The sequence below is a fragment of the Lissotriton vulgaris genome, chromosome 8, assembly GCF_964263255.1.
Source record: "Lissotriton vulgaris chromosome 8, aLisVul1.2, whole genome shotgun sequence".
NCBI lineage: Eukaryota > Metazoa > Chordata > Amphibia > Caudata > Salamandridae > Lissotriton > Lissotriton vulgaris.
This window is the reverse complement of record NC_141696.1, coordinates 195100584-195117149: the sequence shown is the minus strand read 5'-3', so window position 1 is coordinate 195117149 and position 16566 is coordinate 195100584. Positions and strand designations below refer to the sequence as shown.

At 43.7% G+C, this 16566-nt stretch overlaps 1 protein-coding gene across 1 annotated transcript in view; it reads right to left on the bottom strand.

Moving 5' to 3' along the window:
• CCDC83 (coiled-coil domain containing 83) overlaps positions 1 to 16566 on the bottom strand; it is a 191079-nt gene that overhangs the window by 170261 nt on the left and 4252 nt on the right. Inside the window, exon 2 of the mRNA XM_086933964.1 lies at positions 14542 to 14653. Coding sequence (XP_086790090.1) covers positions 14542 to 14642 — 101 coding nt within the window. The 5' untranslated portion in view covers positions 14643 to 14653. The remainder of the gene's footprint in view (positions 1 to 14541; positions 14654 to 16566) is intronic.

Below are 16566 nucleotides of genomic sequence, written 5' to 3'. Positions count from 1 at the left end.
TTCTAATATGGCACGTCTATTCTAATGCAGCATTTCACATAATAACTGCATTCCTACGTTATTCAAAGGATCACCCTTCTGTTAAAGCTCTACATTAGTCTGCAATTGCAGGAATACATCTCTACTTATTGCACTGATTCCCGGCCTACTGTTACAATCGTTAAACCACACATTAGTGAAGACCCTCTAAATATGCGGGTGCTGACTACTCGTGACTATGATGCACCCCTACAATTTTTAAAATAACATGGCGCTTTCTCACAGACACCAACACAGATGCACCCAACCTGCACTGATGGATCTCCAATTGTGCCAACACTCAGCACCTTTCAGAAAGACACCAGGCAATCAAGACTCCAAGAAAGCCAGCTGGTTCACTCCCGCCCACCACAAGTCCAGACGCTCCTGCCGATGACTCGAAAAGAGATGGGGGAACAACAAAACCCCAGAAACCCATGCAACCTTCAAATCAGCCATTAACGCACAACACCTCCTCCTCAAAACCACAAAGAAAACGGTCCTCCAGAATAAACGCCAATGCACACAACAGCAAAGAACTCTTCGTCATCGTCAAGGAGTTCGCCAGGTTCAACAGTGAGACCACATTCGTCTCACCCTCCCAAGACCTATGCAACAAACTCAGCACCTTCTTCCACCACAAGATCAGGCAGATCTATGAGAGCTTCAACACCAAAGACCCCGCCACAATGTCTGTCACCATTCTGCGCAACCATGCCACACCCCAACAGATCCTGCTCAACGGCTCCTACAAAGCGATTCCTAGTGGAAATCTACAAACCTCATGCCTATCAAGATAGCCCATGACAATTGAAAAACATATTACCAAAACCAGTCAGACTACTACTTTAAAACCATAAAAGGAGGACACTTCACATCAAGAGGAAACGCACACCACTACTACAAATCAATCAAATACACTTTTTTTTAACAATAATTGTCATAAAAGCAAACCAAAAATGTACAATATATACACTTATAAGAGAACAGTTCATAAAAATATATGTAAAAATAAGTCAAGAAGTAAACTAATATGAGGGTTGAAGCATTGCAACATACAGGATTATAGCACTTCTGGTGCCTTCATAAAAGTTAATAAAATTACAAATGTGCGCTAGAATACATGGGAAAAGCTAAAAACATATTTAAAAGCTTAGATGTTACTCAAAGAAAAACGTCAAAGAGATATATTGGACTTTAAAACATAATTCCTTCTTTAAATTTATACTATAATTCACATGTTACTCTGTATTAGTAAGGATTCAGGTTCTAAAAGCCCAAGACCGGCCCAGAAATTTAGCCCCTGTGCAGAAGTGGGTTGGTTTGGGGTCCGAGCTATGGGGCACATGCATCAAAGTTTCATTGTATGATTACCAAATTGCATTTTTTTTTAATTGCTATTTGTGAATCGCAAAATGCAATGCAACAAAACAGAGAGCAAATAGCAATTCTCTAATTGCGATTCCTTAAGTATCGCAAATGCAATTAGGGAATCGCTATTTGTAATTGCGACTCCATTCTTTCCTAATAGGTGATAATGGTCTTACATTGCCTAAATTGTGATTAACTAATTGGTAATCGCAAATTTGGTAATGTAAAGGCCTAAGGCCCCCTTGGGGTGCCCCTAAAAAAGGGGCACATGTAAGGCACACACATGCCCTATGGGCATGGCACTTTGAAAAATGCAGTTTTGTGCATTTTTCAGTGTATGCACATGGTTAACATCAACTTGAAGTTGATGTTAATTAGCGTTTCCTAAATGCACAGTTCGCATTTAGAAAAGGCTTCTTGCATGTGCATTAGGGAATTGCAATATGCGATTCCCTATTTGCATCCGCAATTTAGGGAATCTCAAAAAATCGCGATTACCTGAATTGCTAATTAAAAAAACTTTCATGCATTAGAAACAGCCATTTTGCGATTGCAAACAGCTTGATGCATGTGCTCCTAAGAATCTTAAGAGTGGTATTGCGGGTTCCCTGTGTACAGTTTTATTCATTTCCGTCGTTGGGCAGCATATCCTGGACAGACAAAAAAAACGTGAACAATGGATTCTGGGAAACACTTACACTTAGGGCACAGAGCATCTCCATTTGAGTCCCATTTATTAGTGAATGTTTTTAGGAGCAGCGTACCAACCCTGAACTAACCAGATAATTTCCTTTCTGAAGGAACTGCAATGTCACTCCAATAGGGTTCTAAAAAACGGGTGCATTTGAAATCTAAGAATTTCCCAGTTAGAGACGAGCTTTGCCTGACCCGCATCCAGTATTGTTTCTTTATCGTCATTACAGATAGAATTGGTTCCGCAGTTGGATTTTCCCAAAAGGATTGCAAGCCAATGGCCATTAGAAGTTTTTTCACTTGTCTAAGCCAATCAATCTGATTAAATGTATCAGCCTCAGTCACATCTTTTAGCGCCATGACATAGTAAATCAATTCTGGCTGGGACCACAGCCTTCTCCAAAAAAGCACTAGACGAAGCCTAGTTTTGTCAACTAATGCATCCCTGCCCAAATCCAACATCAGGGGTTTGATAGCTTTGCTGGCAGGGAGACGAGGTATGCTTCTTAGGAATTTATTCTCCAACTTTGTCAGTGATGTGATGTTGGAAAAACCCAGCAATTCTGAACCATGCGAGACTGCGCCCACTGCTTTAGGATTATAGATCTGTAGTGCTGGGGCAATGGGTTTGCTAAATGATCTTGAGTGCTCATTCAATATTACACCTGCAATATATTTATGTTTGAGCATCAGTAAACCCACCTGTGGTTTCTAAGTATAAGTAGATGACAGAATGACTCGCAAATAAGTGGAAACGTCTACCCTTTCAAGCATAGTGCCTCCCATCATTAAGGTACCCTTGAATGACATGTTTCCTAAGGGTCACACATTTTGGCTTTGCAGAGTTAATCTCCTAGTTCCTAGCAAAATTCTTCAAAGCGGAGTATCCCCTATTATAACCCGCTAAGGGTCTTGGAGATTAGCAACGTGCCATCCGTAAACAACAGTATGGGTGTTTTTATGCCAGCCAGGAAGGCAGTGTCAGTAGGAGTGCTTGAGAGAAAGCGGAAACATCATTAAGGAACAGACAAAGTAGGGTGGGAGCCAAAACGCATCCTTGGTGGACATTTTTGTTTTTTGGAAATCTATCAATAGGTTGCCTTTGCTGCCCCAACGGACCTGCGCAAAGTTGTTCTTGTGCATGGGAATCAGGATTGTTAAGAGTTCTGAAGACATACCCATGGCTTTTAGCACCGCCACAGTTTGTTTTAAGGGACCAGGTTGAAGGCCGATTTAAGATCGACGAAGAAAACATAAAGGCTGCCTCCACATTCACCACCGTCCTCCAATATAAGAGGAGGAAGTGAAAAACCTGGTCCACTGTACTCATCTTCTTGCAAAATCCAGGTTGGAAGGGTGACAAAATATCATCGCTGGTGATCCATTCTTGAACCTCACCCAAGATTAAACAGGCAAAGATTTTTTGGACCCAGTTGATTAAACTGATTGGTCTATTATTTGATGGTAAAGATTGATCACCTTTCTCATAAACTGGGATGACTTCAGCTACCTTCCAGGATTATGGTATAGAGGCCCCACTCGCAATGGCATTTGACAGGATCAGTATGTACCTGGCCCATTCAACTCTGTCCTGTAAAAGACATCTGCTGAAATACTGTCAGGGCCAGGCACTCCACTCCTAGCTGCTGCAATCAGAGCATGGAAAACATCAGCTGGCTTGAAAGTGAGGGTCGACAAAGGAGAGGGATTAACTATGCAGGGCGTGCCTGGGTCTTCTTTCATTATGATAGTAGCGGGGTATGAAGAATACACAACGATGAAATGATCAACCCAAACAGAGGGGGCAATATGATTATGGGGGTAGGTGCACGGCAATCACTTCCCCATTTAACTATGGCCCTGAATCTAGTAGAATCTTTTGGGGTGGAGGCCAGTTTCAGGTCTAGCCACCTTCCCTCGTCCCAAGCCTTTTTCGCTCATATCTGTGGCTGTTTATATTACTTTCTTGCTAGGCGAATCAAAGGATTATTGTTTGATCTAAAGGCCCTGCATAATCGCTTACATTCCCCATTAAACCAAGTACTGGCTTTAAGTGTTTTTTCCGAGAGGAGGAATTCTAGGTAACAAATTAACTTAAGTTTTGTTCAAAGAAAATATTATGCATTTCAACGATTGCTTCATTACCATTTGGAGCAGAGCCACCTGCTTTCATTTCTGCTAAGCAAACTTGTAAGTCTTCATATATAGCCTCCAGAAGGTCAGGAGAGTCTACCACCTGCGTCCATTTAATTTGTCTCCTGTCATTTGTAGGAGATACTTCTCTAGTAGTGGTCATGGTGTATGTGATTCTATCTGGCTTAGGGCAGAAAGAGTCCATGCTAAGACACAGTGGGTTAGGGTAACTCTCTATCTCATTAGATACAATCAAATTCTTCACATAGTTGTAAATCTTTTTAGATGTAATCCATATGACTAGAGCGAGCCAGATTATTATGGGTACAAACTCCCCTACTTTCTGATATGGATCTACAGTTTACTGCTCTTAGCCCAAAGTTCAGGGAGAGTGCCTTCATATGCAAAGCGCTGCTTTGGAAGAACAATGGTTCGGGGTAGGCCTCAAGGGGTCCTTGGTAGAAAATAGAACAGGAAGCGAATACTTAATAAATCGCTTGGGAGCAGAAGTGGAAGGTACAAGTAGGAGTATTTTATTTTACTCTTTTCTCAAGGATATACATAAATAGTCATACTCTTTTTCAGGTGCTCAAGTGAATAGTGTGGTGCAGGAAGTGACATAAGTGATCAAAGTGAATGGACTGTCACACAACAACAACAAGGATAAAAACACAACAATTATATACAGATAGAACAAGTGAAATTCCTTGGGTAGGTCGACGGCGTTTCGATCTATTTAGCTTTAGATCATCATCAGGACAGATGAGCCTCCTGAAAATTGTATTAGACGGTCTTCTAATGATAGAAAACAAGTAGCGCTCAGTCACTGCTACTGGGACGAGGGTCCTACTTGAGTTAAGGGATTTATGCAAAAAAATCCGAGTTAGTTTGAAGGGGTCCGTTTAGCGCGTTCATCGCTATTGCTTTAAAAGCATATAGTCGCCTGAAATGAATTCTAGCAGGACTTTGGCAGGAGAAGGGGGTCCGAGTACCGCTTCCGTGGCTGCTCACATATGCAAAGCAGCCTTTGTCCATTTTCTTATTGGGGGCAGATCTAACTGAGGGACGCCCCAAGCCTCAGCTTCCCCTTTCATCAAATAAACACCATCAATATCTAAGGGCTCAAAGGTATTACTTAGATTCCCTGCTACTATCAGGGGTGAATTGCTATGGCCTTTTCCCAGATATTCTTTTAGGATCGCAACCGTGTTCGACCTCAGGACACCCTTGATCCCTGTGGCATATATTATAAATATCGACAGGACTCGTTTAATTTGTCACTATGCAAACTGCCAGAATATCCAAACAATCACTGGAGATGACTTGTACCTTGCAGGCCACGTCTAATCTGAAACAAATGACTAGTCTTTCGTTGGTCGCCCAGCTAGACCACGTGTTGCAGGAATCGAAGAGTTAAGATAGTCAGGCTTAAAAACCGGTTCCAAGCACCAGGTTTCCTGCAACAGGCATATGTTGTAGAGTTCGATAAAGTTATTCCAATCTGGAAGAGCAATTTTAGATTTTAAACCGGCCACATTCCAGGAAATTATAGATAACGCATCTACGGCCTGATCAATAGTAGCAGGCAAAAGTGGTCAATTGGTGGAACTGTGAAAAGTCGGTGCAGCCAATGGTGTAGCCCCTTCTGGCCAACCACCATCATCAACTCGTGTCAGGTCATCAGGTAAATTGCTTTGGGCATCTGGAGAATCATCTGAAAAATATCACTCTTGATTTTTCGGTCAAGCAACAGCCAGAGTAGGTGATTATCCGGAGAGGTGGGGATTGTGAGTACCCCTATCATCACGGTAGTGATACTAAGGGCGCCTACATTGAAAGCTGATGTTAGTGCTAATCAGGGAAGAAGTCCGCACATCGTATGCCACTAAATTGCTCTCTATTTAGGACAGTTAGCTCAACATAGTCAAAGTAAGTACCTTATGAGTAATCAGCGCCCTCTCACCTGACGGATCCAATGTATAGTTTTATATATTAATGCATCTTCTCCTTCCTTATGGTCGAAATTTTTTGGTTTTGGAATGTTTGTCAGAAATATCGAGTGGTTGCAGTTAGAGTGTAACATGCCCAGGTGAGAATTAATAATTTCCGCCGGTGTTATGGTGAGCTTTCTTAGTTCGAGCTTCTCTTTAAGATCTAACGAGTGATGGCTAGGTCTACTAATTCTCATTGGCCAATCTCTGTTAGAAAGTTCACGCCCTTCCTTCTCTCCTGAAGGCACCTACAGTTTGTTCATAGGGTATAGTTCTTTAATCTGTGGCATCCTTCACAATTTGGAAGCCTTATAATCCTCCCTCAAGGTCTGCTTATCTTGAGGGCGTGTGGAATCATTACCCTTGTTGGCAATATTGATGTTTCTCATATTTTGCTGTTCGAACAGTGTAAGCAGGTGTGGAAAAAGACAAGTTGGAGCATGAAAAAGTTAACTTGTAGCTCCCCAAGTCATCATTTAAATTAACACTGGGGCCAGGCTAGTAATTAGGCAATCACAATTGTTATGTGGAATGTTTGTACCTTAAAAGTCTTATGTAGATTGTCCAGCCAAGAGAGTAGACCCAGCTTAGCCTCTTCCAGTCTCTGGTGGGCACGGATGGGCACGCTTCCCGCACATATCCCACACAGCGAGACTGTCACATGCTTAAATAACGCTTAGTGGCTGCAGGTGTTGTGCAGGAGGGGATTCTGGGACTTGTGAGTCCCTAGCCGCTGCAGAATGTGGCAGCGCTCCCCTTCGCAATATCAGCACTAATCGCGATGTCTCCCAGCGATGGCAACAGTGCCAACCAGGTTTAACCCCAGACACAGGGCCAAGTAGAGTGATGAAGGGTCCAGTGCAATATAAAATCCACCAGGAACATTGATATAACTGTTTGCAGCATTCCTAGCTGGCGCTTGTTCCAACCCTTATCACATAATCCCTATAGAACATTAATTAACTTAAAGCAACCATTCTACAAATGGTACATTCAATCTTTGTAAGTTATCAAAATCATCACTTCTGACACTACCAACCTCATCTTTGATACTGTAAATTTCTCTCTCCGGATTTGTATTTACTATCTCAGCAGACAACTCAAATCTCAGGGAAATTGATCTTTCCGAAGAGGCACCCTTCAATTATCGCCCCATCATGAAATCTTCCATCAAGAGGAAGATGTTTGAGAGAGAAGTAACTATCCAACTTTATGTGCTCTTTGAACACTTCGAGCTGCACAAGGCCTACGAATATGACTTCCACCCTTGCTTTACCAACAGAACAACTAGTTGACTATGCCATGATAAAAAGCGACAGCAGCAAATCTCTGCCTTCTGGTACTTTTTGCCTTGTGAGTGAACTTTGGCTCTGTAGCCTATCAGCCATCATAGTGACCCCCTCTTTCCACAAGCACATCACATGGAGAAAAAATCCAGATGTGGCTGCGGACTATGTCAGAACAGGCATACCCCTTATCTGAATATTTTTGTTGGAGCCCACACCAAAGAAGAAAAACGTAGAGATAACAATCAGTGGTAAATGCAAAACGTTTCGCCTATGTGATTAATAATAAGTTATTTTTTGTTGTAAGTTTTAGCTTGGTGAGTAGTTGTGCAATATGAGTTACTGAAACTGCGTATAAGTGTTAGGAATTATTTATTGTGAAAGGCAATATAAATTGTGCAGTAACTGGTGGTGATAGGTGAAGGATGAAGGATTTAACTAATATGAAATGCAGCCCACAACGATCTGCAAATAAAAATTTGAGAAACATGTTTTAGAACGGTTGTGATATCCACCAAAGGGCATCGTAGAAATACGAGAAGAAGAGGTAAAAGGTTTTGGAGATTTTTTTATAAAGCTTACAAGCATGCTTGAAATGTGTGCTGACATGAGAAGATTAAGTTAAAAGTGTCTGACAACCAGAAAAAATGCAGTGGAAAAGCACGCAAATCATATGCAGCCCCATAAATTATGAATTGTCTTTAAGTAAAAGTTTTGACAAGAAATAGCAGTGTGGAAGATGAAGAGAAGGCAAAATCTTTTTTGCCACAGTACTGGGTTGTTTACTTTTTAGTGCTGACAGAGGAATAAGGAATTAATTTAATGGCACATGTTTTATGTTGAATATTAATCGTTGTTTACAGTCCTACCAAGCTCGGTGTTCGCACTAACGCTCTTAAGTGGCCTTAATGTAACACTGGAGCAGCTCAACAGTAAGTGTTGCTCTCTGAGCTTAGTTCAGTGCCAGTTGGATGGTGGGGTGGTGCCTGTGCCAGGGACCCGTCTGCTGCTTATTTCCCTGGGCAGCAGGCTTTTGTTGTTGAGAGCTGTAGGGGCATCACTTTTCCACATTACAAAGGTGATCTATCGGTGACTTTGCGTTATCACAGCTAAAGACCCCGCTTCCCAAGGACACCCAGGGCCGGGCTGGCCGTAGAGGGCACCGGGCAATCCCCCGGTGCGCCGCACGGATGGGGGCCGGTTTTGGGTCCCTGGGGCCGATTTAGTTACAGGGCCTTTTTTGCAGCAAAATCGGCCAAAAACCAGCCCTTGCAAAGAGCTCGGCGGCACCCCAAACCCCCGTCCCGGGGAGGCGGGGGGGGGGGCAGCTGAGCACTTTGCCAGGGCCGGTTTTGGTTCCCAGTCTGGCCCTGAGGACACCTGTTGGTAACTTCGCACCATTACAGTTGGATTTCAGAGCTTTGTGGGGATGCCTGTTTGCGGTTTAGCACCACTGCAGCCTGGCTTTAGAAAGGGACACATAACCCAAGATAGTGAATTATAGACTTAGGGCCATATGCATGAACACATTTTCCCATAGACGCAGAATAGGCAAAACCCTTTGATGCATCTGGCCCTTACTCGGCTATCTTCAATATTGCTGGTTGCTGATAGATTGGCCATTGCGATTTCCAGCTCGTTGCGGGACGTGATTCACTCCGGTATCGAACAGTACACAGCCTCCTTCTGACTTGACCAGACCTCTACACGATCCAATTCTGATCGCGTTGTTTAAACTCTGAGTTTTCGCCATTACTGACGGCTCTCCGAACCATCAACACAGATTGGGGTCGTCCAATTACCACTTCGTGTGTTGCCAGCATTGACTGCACTGTTGGACCGCATCGATAGACGGAACCAGCGTCATTTTGAATACCACCTCGTGGTGTGTCCCCTACCCCCGTCCTGATGAAGACCCCACAGCAAGGATAGTTACTGTACCTGCAATCTAGAGGGTCGAAACGTCGACAACCACTTGTATTATCAACTCCACGCCCTATTGCTTTCATTGTTTGAACTATGTGGAGTATGCTGTTTCGTGGAAGTATATGTTGAACCTTATGGTCCCCATCTCTGCACACATTTTGTGTAGTGTGGACAAATGTTGCATATTTATTGATTAAAGTGTCACTTGTGAATCTCTTCCTCCTTCCCTTCACTTTATCCTCACAGGATCACTCCCCCCTCCTCTGTTTCTTGGGGCACTGCGAAACTACTAATGTACTTGCATACTGATACAAAGTATATATTTGGTATATATATTCACATTGTGATTAAAACAATGTGGACAGATTTGTTTCTTGGTTAATTTATTTTTTATTTGTTTTGCAAATTTGTTTGTTAATTACTGGGACCCCTTCCTCTTATCACTTTGACAACCCAGGTCCCAGTGACACCAGCTGGGTACAACCCTTTATCGATACCCTATTTCCCTGGGCAGCAGGCTTTTGTTGTTGAGAGCTGTAGGGGCATCACTTTTCCACATTACAAAGGTGATCTATTGGTGACTTTGCGTTATCACAGCTAAAGACCCCACTTCCCAAGGACACCCAGGGCCGGGCTGGCCGTAGAGGGCACCGGGCAATCCCCCGGAGCGCCGCACGGATGGGGGCCGGTTTTGGGTCCCTGGGGCCGATTTAGTTACAGGGCCTTTTTTGCAGCAAAATCGGCCAAAAACCAGCCCTTGCAAATCAGCTCGGCGGCACCCCAAACCCCCGTACCGGGAAGGGGGGGGGGGGGGGGGGAACAGCTGAGCACTTTGCCAGGGCCGGTTTTGGTTCCCAGTCTGGCCCTGAGGACACCTGTCGGTAACTTCGCACCATTACAGTTGGATTTCAGAGCTTTGTGGGGATGCCTGTTTGCGGTTTAGCACCACTGCAGCCTGGCTTTAGAAAGGGACACATAACCCAAGATAGTGAATTATAGACTTAGGGCCATATGCATGAACACATTTTCCCATAGACGCAGAATAGGCAAAACCCTTTGATGCATCTGGCCCTTACTCGGCTATCTTCAATATTGCTGGTTGCTGATAGATTGGCACTAGCCCGGGTATAGTTTTCTATAAAACCACCCTCTATAAATGATTGGTGGCTGTTGGTTAAGGAAACGTAAGAGATGGAAAAATCCCTAGCCAAGGCAAAGGGTACCTGCTCTGTGATGAAGTTAAATGCAAAATAGGGGCTCTCGTTTTAAACATCTTTGTCTTTCGTATACTATTATTTGAGGTATAGATAGTTGTTATGTTCTGATGTTTGTCTCTGCTATGTTATTTTGTTATCAAAGTGTGCTCTCCTCCTGTTATCTTTTGTTTATGTAATATTGTGTAAGGTTTGTGCCCCACTTGTTGAGAAGAAAAAAAAAAAAAGAAAGTGACACATTACCCAGGCACTGCAATAGTGGGACATAAGGTCTATGCCGTGAGGTTCTGTACCTCTCCTCTGTCTAGCATCACCAAATAGAGCCTGACGCAACGTCTATCCTCTGACCAAATATGCATTACTGTATCACCTCCTCCTCAGTAACACATTCCAGATTGCCTCACATAGATGTGAAAGACAAGCGTTCTGGATCACTTGAAACCGGGATGAGCCTCCACAAATGAAAGGATGATGGATGTCTCTCTGATGGTGCCCCTACATGCAAAACCCGAGGGCGGGTCTCTGGGCTGAAAGCGGAGCTTGAAGTACGATGCGTTACAAGCCTCATGGAAGTAATGGAAGTTACAGTGTGGGGCGAAACAGAAAGAAGAGAAACAAATGAAAGACACCGGATCTGGCGGTGAATGAAAACTGATAAAAAGAACACACGAAGCACAACAGGAAATGGCATGCTATAACCAATAGAAATGAAGGAAAAGTAAGTGGCAAACACACCAACCAATGAAAAGCAAGGGCAGGATATAAGTCCCTTTTAAGATTTATATTAACAATAGATTTCACAAGCACAGCGCAAGCCAAGCGCTGTGCAGGCAAAACCTAAAACGCCCCATGGGGCTGTGCTTGAGTTTTAGATTAAGTTGACACCTTATTGTGGTAAGTTGTATTTTTTCCGTACTTACTGAGGCTTGGACAGGCTCAGTGTATGCTGATAATGGGTTAGAGCTGAAAGGGCTCCGCAGTCTTCACTTGTGGCTGCAGAAGATTATGATGCTTGATATTTGTGGACTTGTATTTTCTTTGAACAAGACAAGGCACACCTGTTAAAGGAGGTTCCTACCATCTTAGATGGGTGAAGGTGTGTCATCCCAACACTTTGCTAAACATGGTCAAAGATGTACTTAAAGAAAGACCTAGGACTGGGATCAAGTACTCAGCCTGCGTAGGTACAACTTTGGAGTGAAGACTAGAGACTGGGCAAGCAGGCCCAAAGCGTCTCCAAACCCAGCTTAAGATCCGGGGTGAGAGCACATAGTTCTTGTATAAATATGACTTGCCTATATAAAGGCCACTCATTCATGAGGAAGGCACATATTACACCTATGGGATTCAGTCAGACAGGGTACATCATCATCAAACAGGGACTGCATAGGCAGTAAGTCAGGGAGTTGGTGGACCAAGCCCGGATAGCAAGTCTAGAGCCTAACTGAGCATCCCCAAGTCCTTAACAAGGAGTTGTTTGCTTAGCTTTGCTATATACAGAAATAAAAACTGATCTAATCATGAAGTTTGTAAGCCTAAACTGTATCATTCAATTACCTTTCTTTAAGTTTATCCCTATCCTGAGAGTTGGTTTCCCACTTTACATTCCTTAATATCCAAGATGGCAGAAATCTCTGTTTGAAGGCAAGACCACTTTCTTTCATTATAGATACCAGCATGCCGTAAAGGAGTACAATTATAAATGCAATTCATTGCATGCATACTAAGAAGAGGATAACTTTATAAAGAAGAGTTTCAAATGAGATGCTGTGACAGAGCAGCAGTCAGATAACAAAGGCCTCTCCAAAAGGAATTTACAACAGCAGTAGCAGGTGGCAGGAACTGATAAAGCTGGAGTGTGGCTTGTGCTCACACCGAAAACAACATGAAGAGTTGGTAGAATGCAGCCAGCTATCACATCAGGCTCTAAACACAAAAGCAACACTAAAGTAATAACATAAAAACGAAAACACTGTCCATAAAGGGAACTAACTTGTGTGCGTTGTATCCCATTTGAAACAGTGAAATGCAGCACTCAAAGTGAAGTTAGCCAGTGGCTAAATTAGGCTGACCCATTGCCTCATTATATATGTTGTAGTTGGCAAAAGCAAAAATTGAATGATACAAAAACAGACCAATGGATGATGAGAGCTGACTGAAAGCTTGTTTAAGAAAGAAAATTACACTTATCATTTTAGTAAAATCAAAAGGTCTTGACTAACGCCAGACCTAAAAAAACTTCCATAGAGGGTATAGACACAATTTCAGCAAAATCAAAAGGTCTCAGCTAACTCTAGACCTAATAAAAACTTCCAAACAAGGCAATCAAGGTTGCCTACCTCCTCGAAAAACTCATCTTTCATTAAAGTTGTGATTGTTGTGCAGAAGCGAGACAACATCGTTGATTACACTAAAGCCACTGAATGCCAGAATATTTTACTGAAAGTATCAATCAATTGGGTATTTATAAAGCTCGTCAAATCACCCGTGAGGGTCTCAAGGCACTGGAGTTGCTAACTGCTTCATGGGGATATGTTTAATCAAACAGCCAGGCCTTGAGTCCTTTCCTGAATTGCCAGAGTGATGAGGTGGTCTTGGGGGGCAGGGGAAGGCCGGTCTAAGCTTTGGCAACCAGGTGTGAGAGTAGCGTCCTCCGTTGTTGCTTTGGTGGATCTGGAGGGTGAGGTCTGCGAGGAAGAGGGAGGCAGATCGTAGTTGTCTGGTCGGGTAGTGGAATGTCATGCGTTTGTTAATGTTTGCTGGTCCTTTGTTGTGCAGAGCTTTGTATGCGTGGGTCAGCATCTTGAACTGGCATCCCTTCTGAATCAGGAGCCAGTATAGCTTCTTGAGGTGGGGTGTGATGTAGGTCCGTCTGCGGAGTTCGAGGATGAGTCTTGCAATTTAGTATTGTCTGTAGTCTCTTCAGGAGGCGTACCGTGATTCCGATATAGAGTGTCTTCCTGTACCCGAGCCTGCTGGTGACGAGGGCATGCGTGACAGTCCTTTTAGTGTTGACTGGGAGCCACCTGAAGATCTTGCGAAACATGCGTAGGGTGTGGAAGCAGGCAGATGAGACTGAGTTTACCTGTTTCTTCATAGATGGCTTGATGTCTAAGATGATGCCGAGGTTGCGGGACTGGTCTGTCAGGGTGGGGGATGAGCTGAGTTCAGCAGGCCACCATGCGTTGTTCCATGGCGCGGGGCTGTCCCAAAGATGAGGACTTCCATCTTTTCCATGTTGTGCTTGAGACAGTTGTCCTTCATCCAGTTGGTGACGTTCCTCATACATCTGTAGAAATTGGCTCTGGAGGTGGAGGGGTCTTCTAACCACGAGAGGGTGAGCTGGGTGTCGTCGGCGTAGGAGATGATCTTGAGTCTGTGCGATCTGACGGTGTTGGCCAGGGTGGGGCTTGTAGGCGTTGAAGAGGGTGGGGCTGAAGGACAATCCTTAGGGGACGTCACAGATGATATTCTTAGGTTTCAAGGTGAATGGTGGCAGCCAGATTCTCTAGGTTCTTCCGGTGAGTTCTTCCAGTGGGAGCTTCTTTCTGTGGTTTGTGCTGACTTTTATGTGGTCTGCTAGGGCATTCTTTGTTTTTTTCAGGAGGTGGTGGTATTGGTTGGGTGCTGGCTTGAGGGAGGTATGGTCTCCTAACTCTTTGATGGTGCACCACTTCCTTTCTAGTTGCCAGCAGTTACATTTGGTGGATTTCAGCTTCACAGTTAACAAGCTGACTCTTCTGGCAAGTTCCTTGTATTTGGCTGGCTTAATGTAAGATAACATGCACAGTACAACATAGCCAAGATAATACCACACAGTATACACAAAAGACCACAAAGTTAAAAACAGGCATATATTCTCCAAAGAAGCCAATCTTGTTTTGGAATTTAAATACATTGAAAACTTACTGAAATGCAAGTAGTGCTTCAGTAAAGCTCATTTTCTTCTCTTTCTTTCCTTCTTTCTCCTTCTTAGCTTTTTTCCCTTTTTTCCCTCCTTTCTTGCCCATTTTTCAATAGTCTGAAAAAATACAAATGTTCAATAACAATATGCTATTAGGTCTACAGAGAATACAAATTCAGGTCAAATGAATAGATTTAACAGGAGGATTAACAAAACAGTATGTTTACAAAAGATATTACAGAACATATTTCGTATTTATTTGTAATATGACAGTGAAAGTATAAACAGCTCTGCACAATGGCAGAGGTAAAAAACTAAAGGAAAGTATATAATGGTTTATGGTAACTATTGCAATAATGAAAGAATTGGAAGACATAATATCTCATGCAATGAACTCCAAATGTGGAGAAATATCTGACCACATAACAGATTCACTCCTTAACCTCCAAAAGAAATAGAAGACACAACTCTTATAAGAATATCTCATCTGGCACTGCCGAAGATACCCCTTGCTGCTCTTGTGCCCTGGACTGAAACTGATATTTTGCTGTTGACGAGACCCTTGGTCACCCCACTTTGGTCCTGTCTCTTGGGCAACTTCCTTGGTTAAAGGAGGGCTGCACCGAGGTGCTGGCATCAGAAAGCAATAGATTTATGGGAACTTGCAGTGGGTGGAAGACACTTTCTGAGTGTTAGAAATGGGGGATATCTAGTTGGCAATGTGTTGCACCTTTGTCCAAATAGGGACCCTTGCTTCTAGTCAGGGTACGGGGGATACACTACTAAAATAACCTCTGCTCACCCCTTGGTAGCTTGGCACGAGCAGACAGGCTTATCTCAGAGGCAGTGTGTAAAGCATTTGTGAACATATACAGTAATACAGTGAAAACACTACAAATGGACACCACACTAGTTTAGAAAAATAAGTAATCTTTATCTAAACAAGACCAAACGGAAAAAATCCACAATACAGTATCAAAAATAAGGTTCTTAAATGGAAGAAATAGTTCAGTCCAATGCAAGTTGTAAATGCAACACTTTTCTAACAAAGTAACTTAGATACGTCACACAAAACAAACAAAAGGGTCGCATGGAAGGTGATGCGTCAGTTCCTTGCTTCGGGGGAGGCGATGCGTCTGTTCCTTACTGCAGCACAGGGGAGGCAATCCATCTGTTCCTTACCTAAGAGGAGGGGATGCGTCTGTTTCTTACTGCGTTCCGGTTACGATGTGACAAGATGGCGCCTTGATGCGTGGCGACGATCTGGTGCAATGCAGCAAAATGGCGGCTTGATGCGAAGCGACGATCTGGACGATGCGTGAACGTTTGCAGCCACATGGCAAGTGATGCAACAGTTTTCTCAGTGATGCATTGGGACTCGGTGTGGATGTGGTGTGCTTCTTCTCTGTGGCTCGGCAATGCATAAGGATCAGGTGCGGATGCGGCACGCGTCTTCTCTGTGACTCGGTGATGCGTCGGCAATCGGTGCGGATACAACACGCTTCTTCCTTGTTGCATCCATCTTCCAGCTCCCAACAGCAAACAGTCTCTAGAGGTCCTAAACAGCAGCAGGCACTTCTTTGCAGGCTGGAATTCCCAGCAAGGAAATTCAGGGGAGCTGGTGGTGAAGTCTTTGTGTCCCTGAGACTTCAGACAGGAGGCAAGCTCAGTTTCAAGCCCTTGGAGATCTTCCTCAACATCACAAAGCAAACAGCAAAGTCATTTTCTACTTTCCTTAGCAACAAATAACCACTGCAGGCCAACCCCAAACAGCAAACAGCACAGGGGCAGTAATCTTCCTTCAGCTTCTCCAGTTCTTCTCCTTGGAAAAGGTTCCTCTTGACTTCCCAGAAGTGATCTTAAGTTCTGGCGTCTGGGTCCCCCTTTTTATACACACAACTCCTTTGTCTCTGAAGGCAGAGAGTGTCTGTACCCAGCCAAAACCAGTTCTGTACTCTCTGGTGCAGCTTCCTGGCAGAATGTGGAGACAGCATTGTTGAAAGCAGACCTGGCCCAGGCAGGTGAAAGGA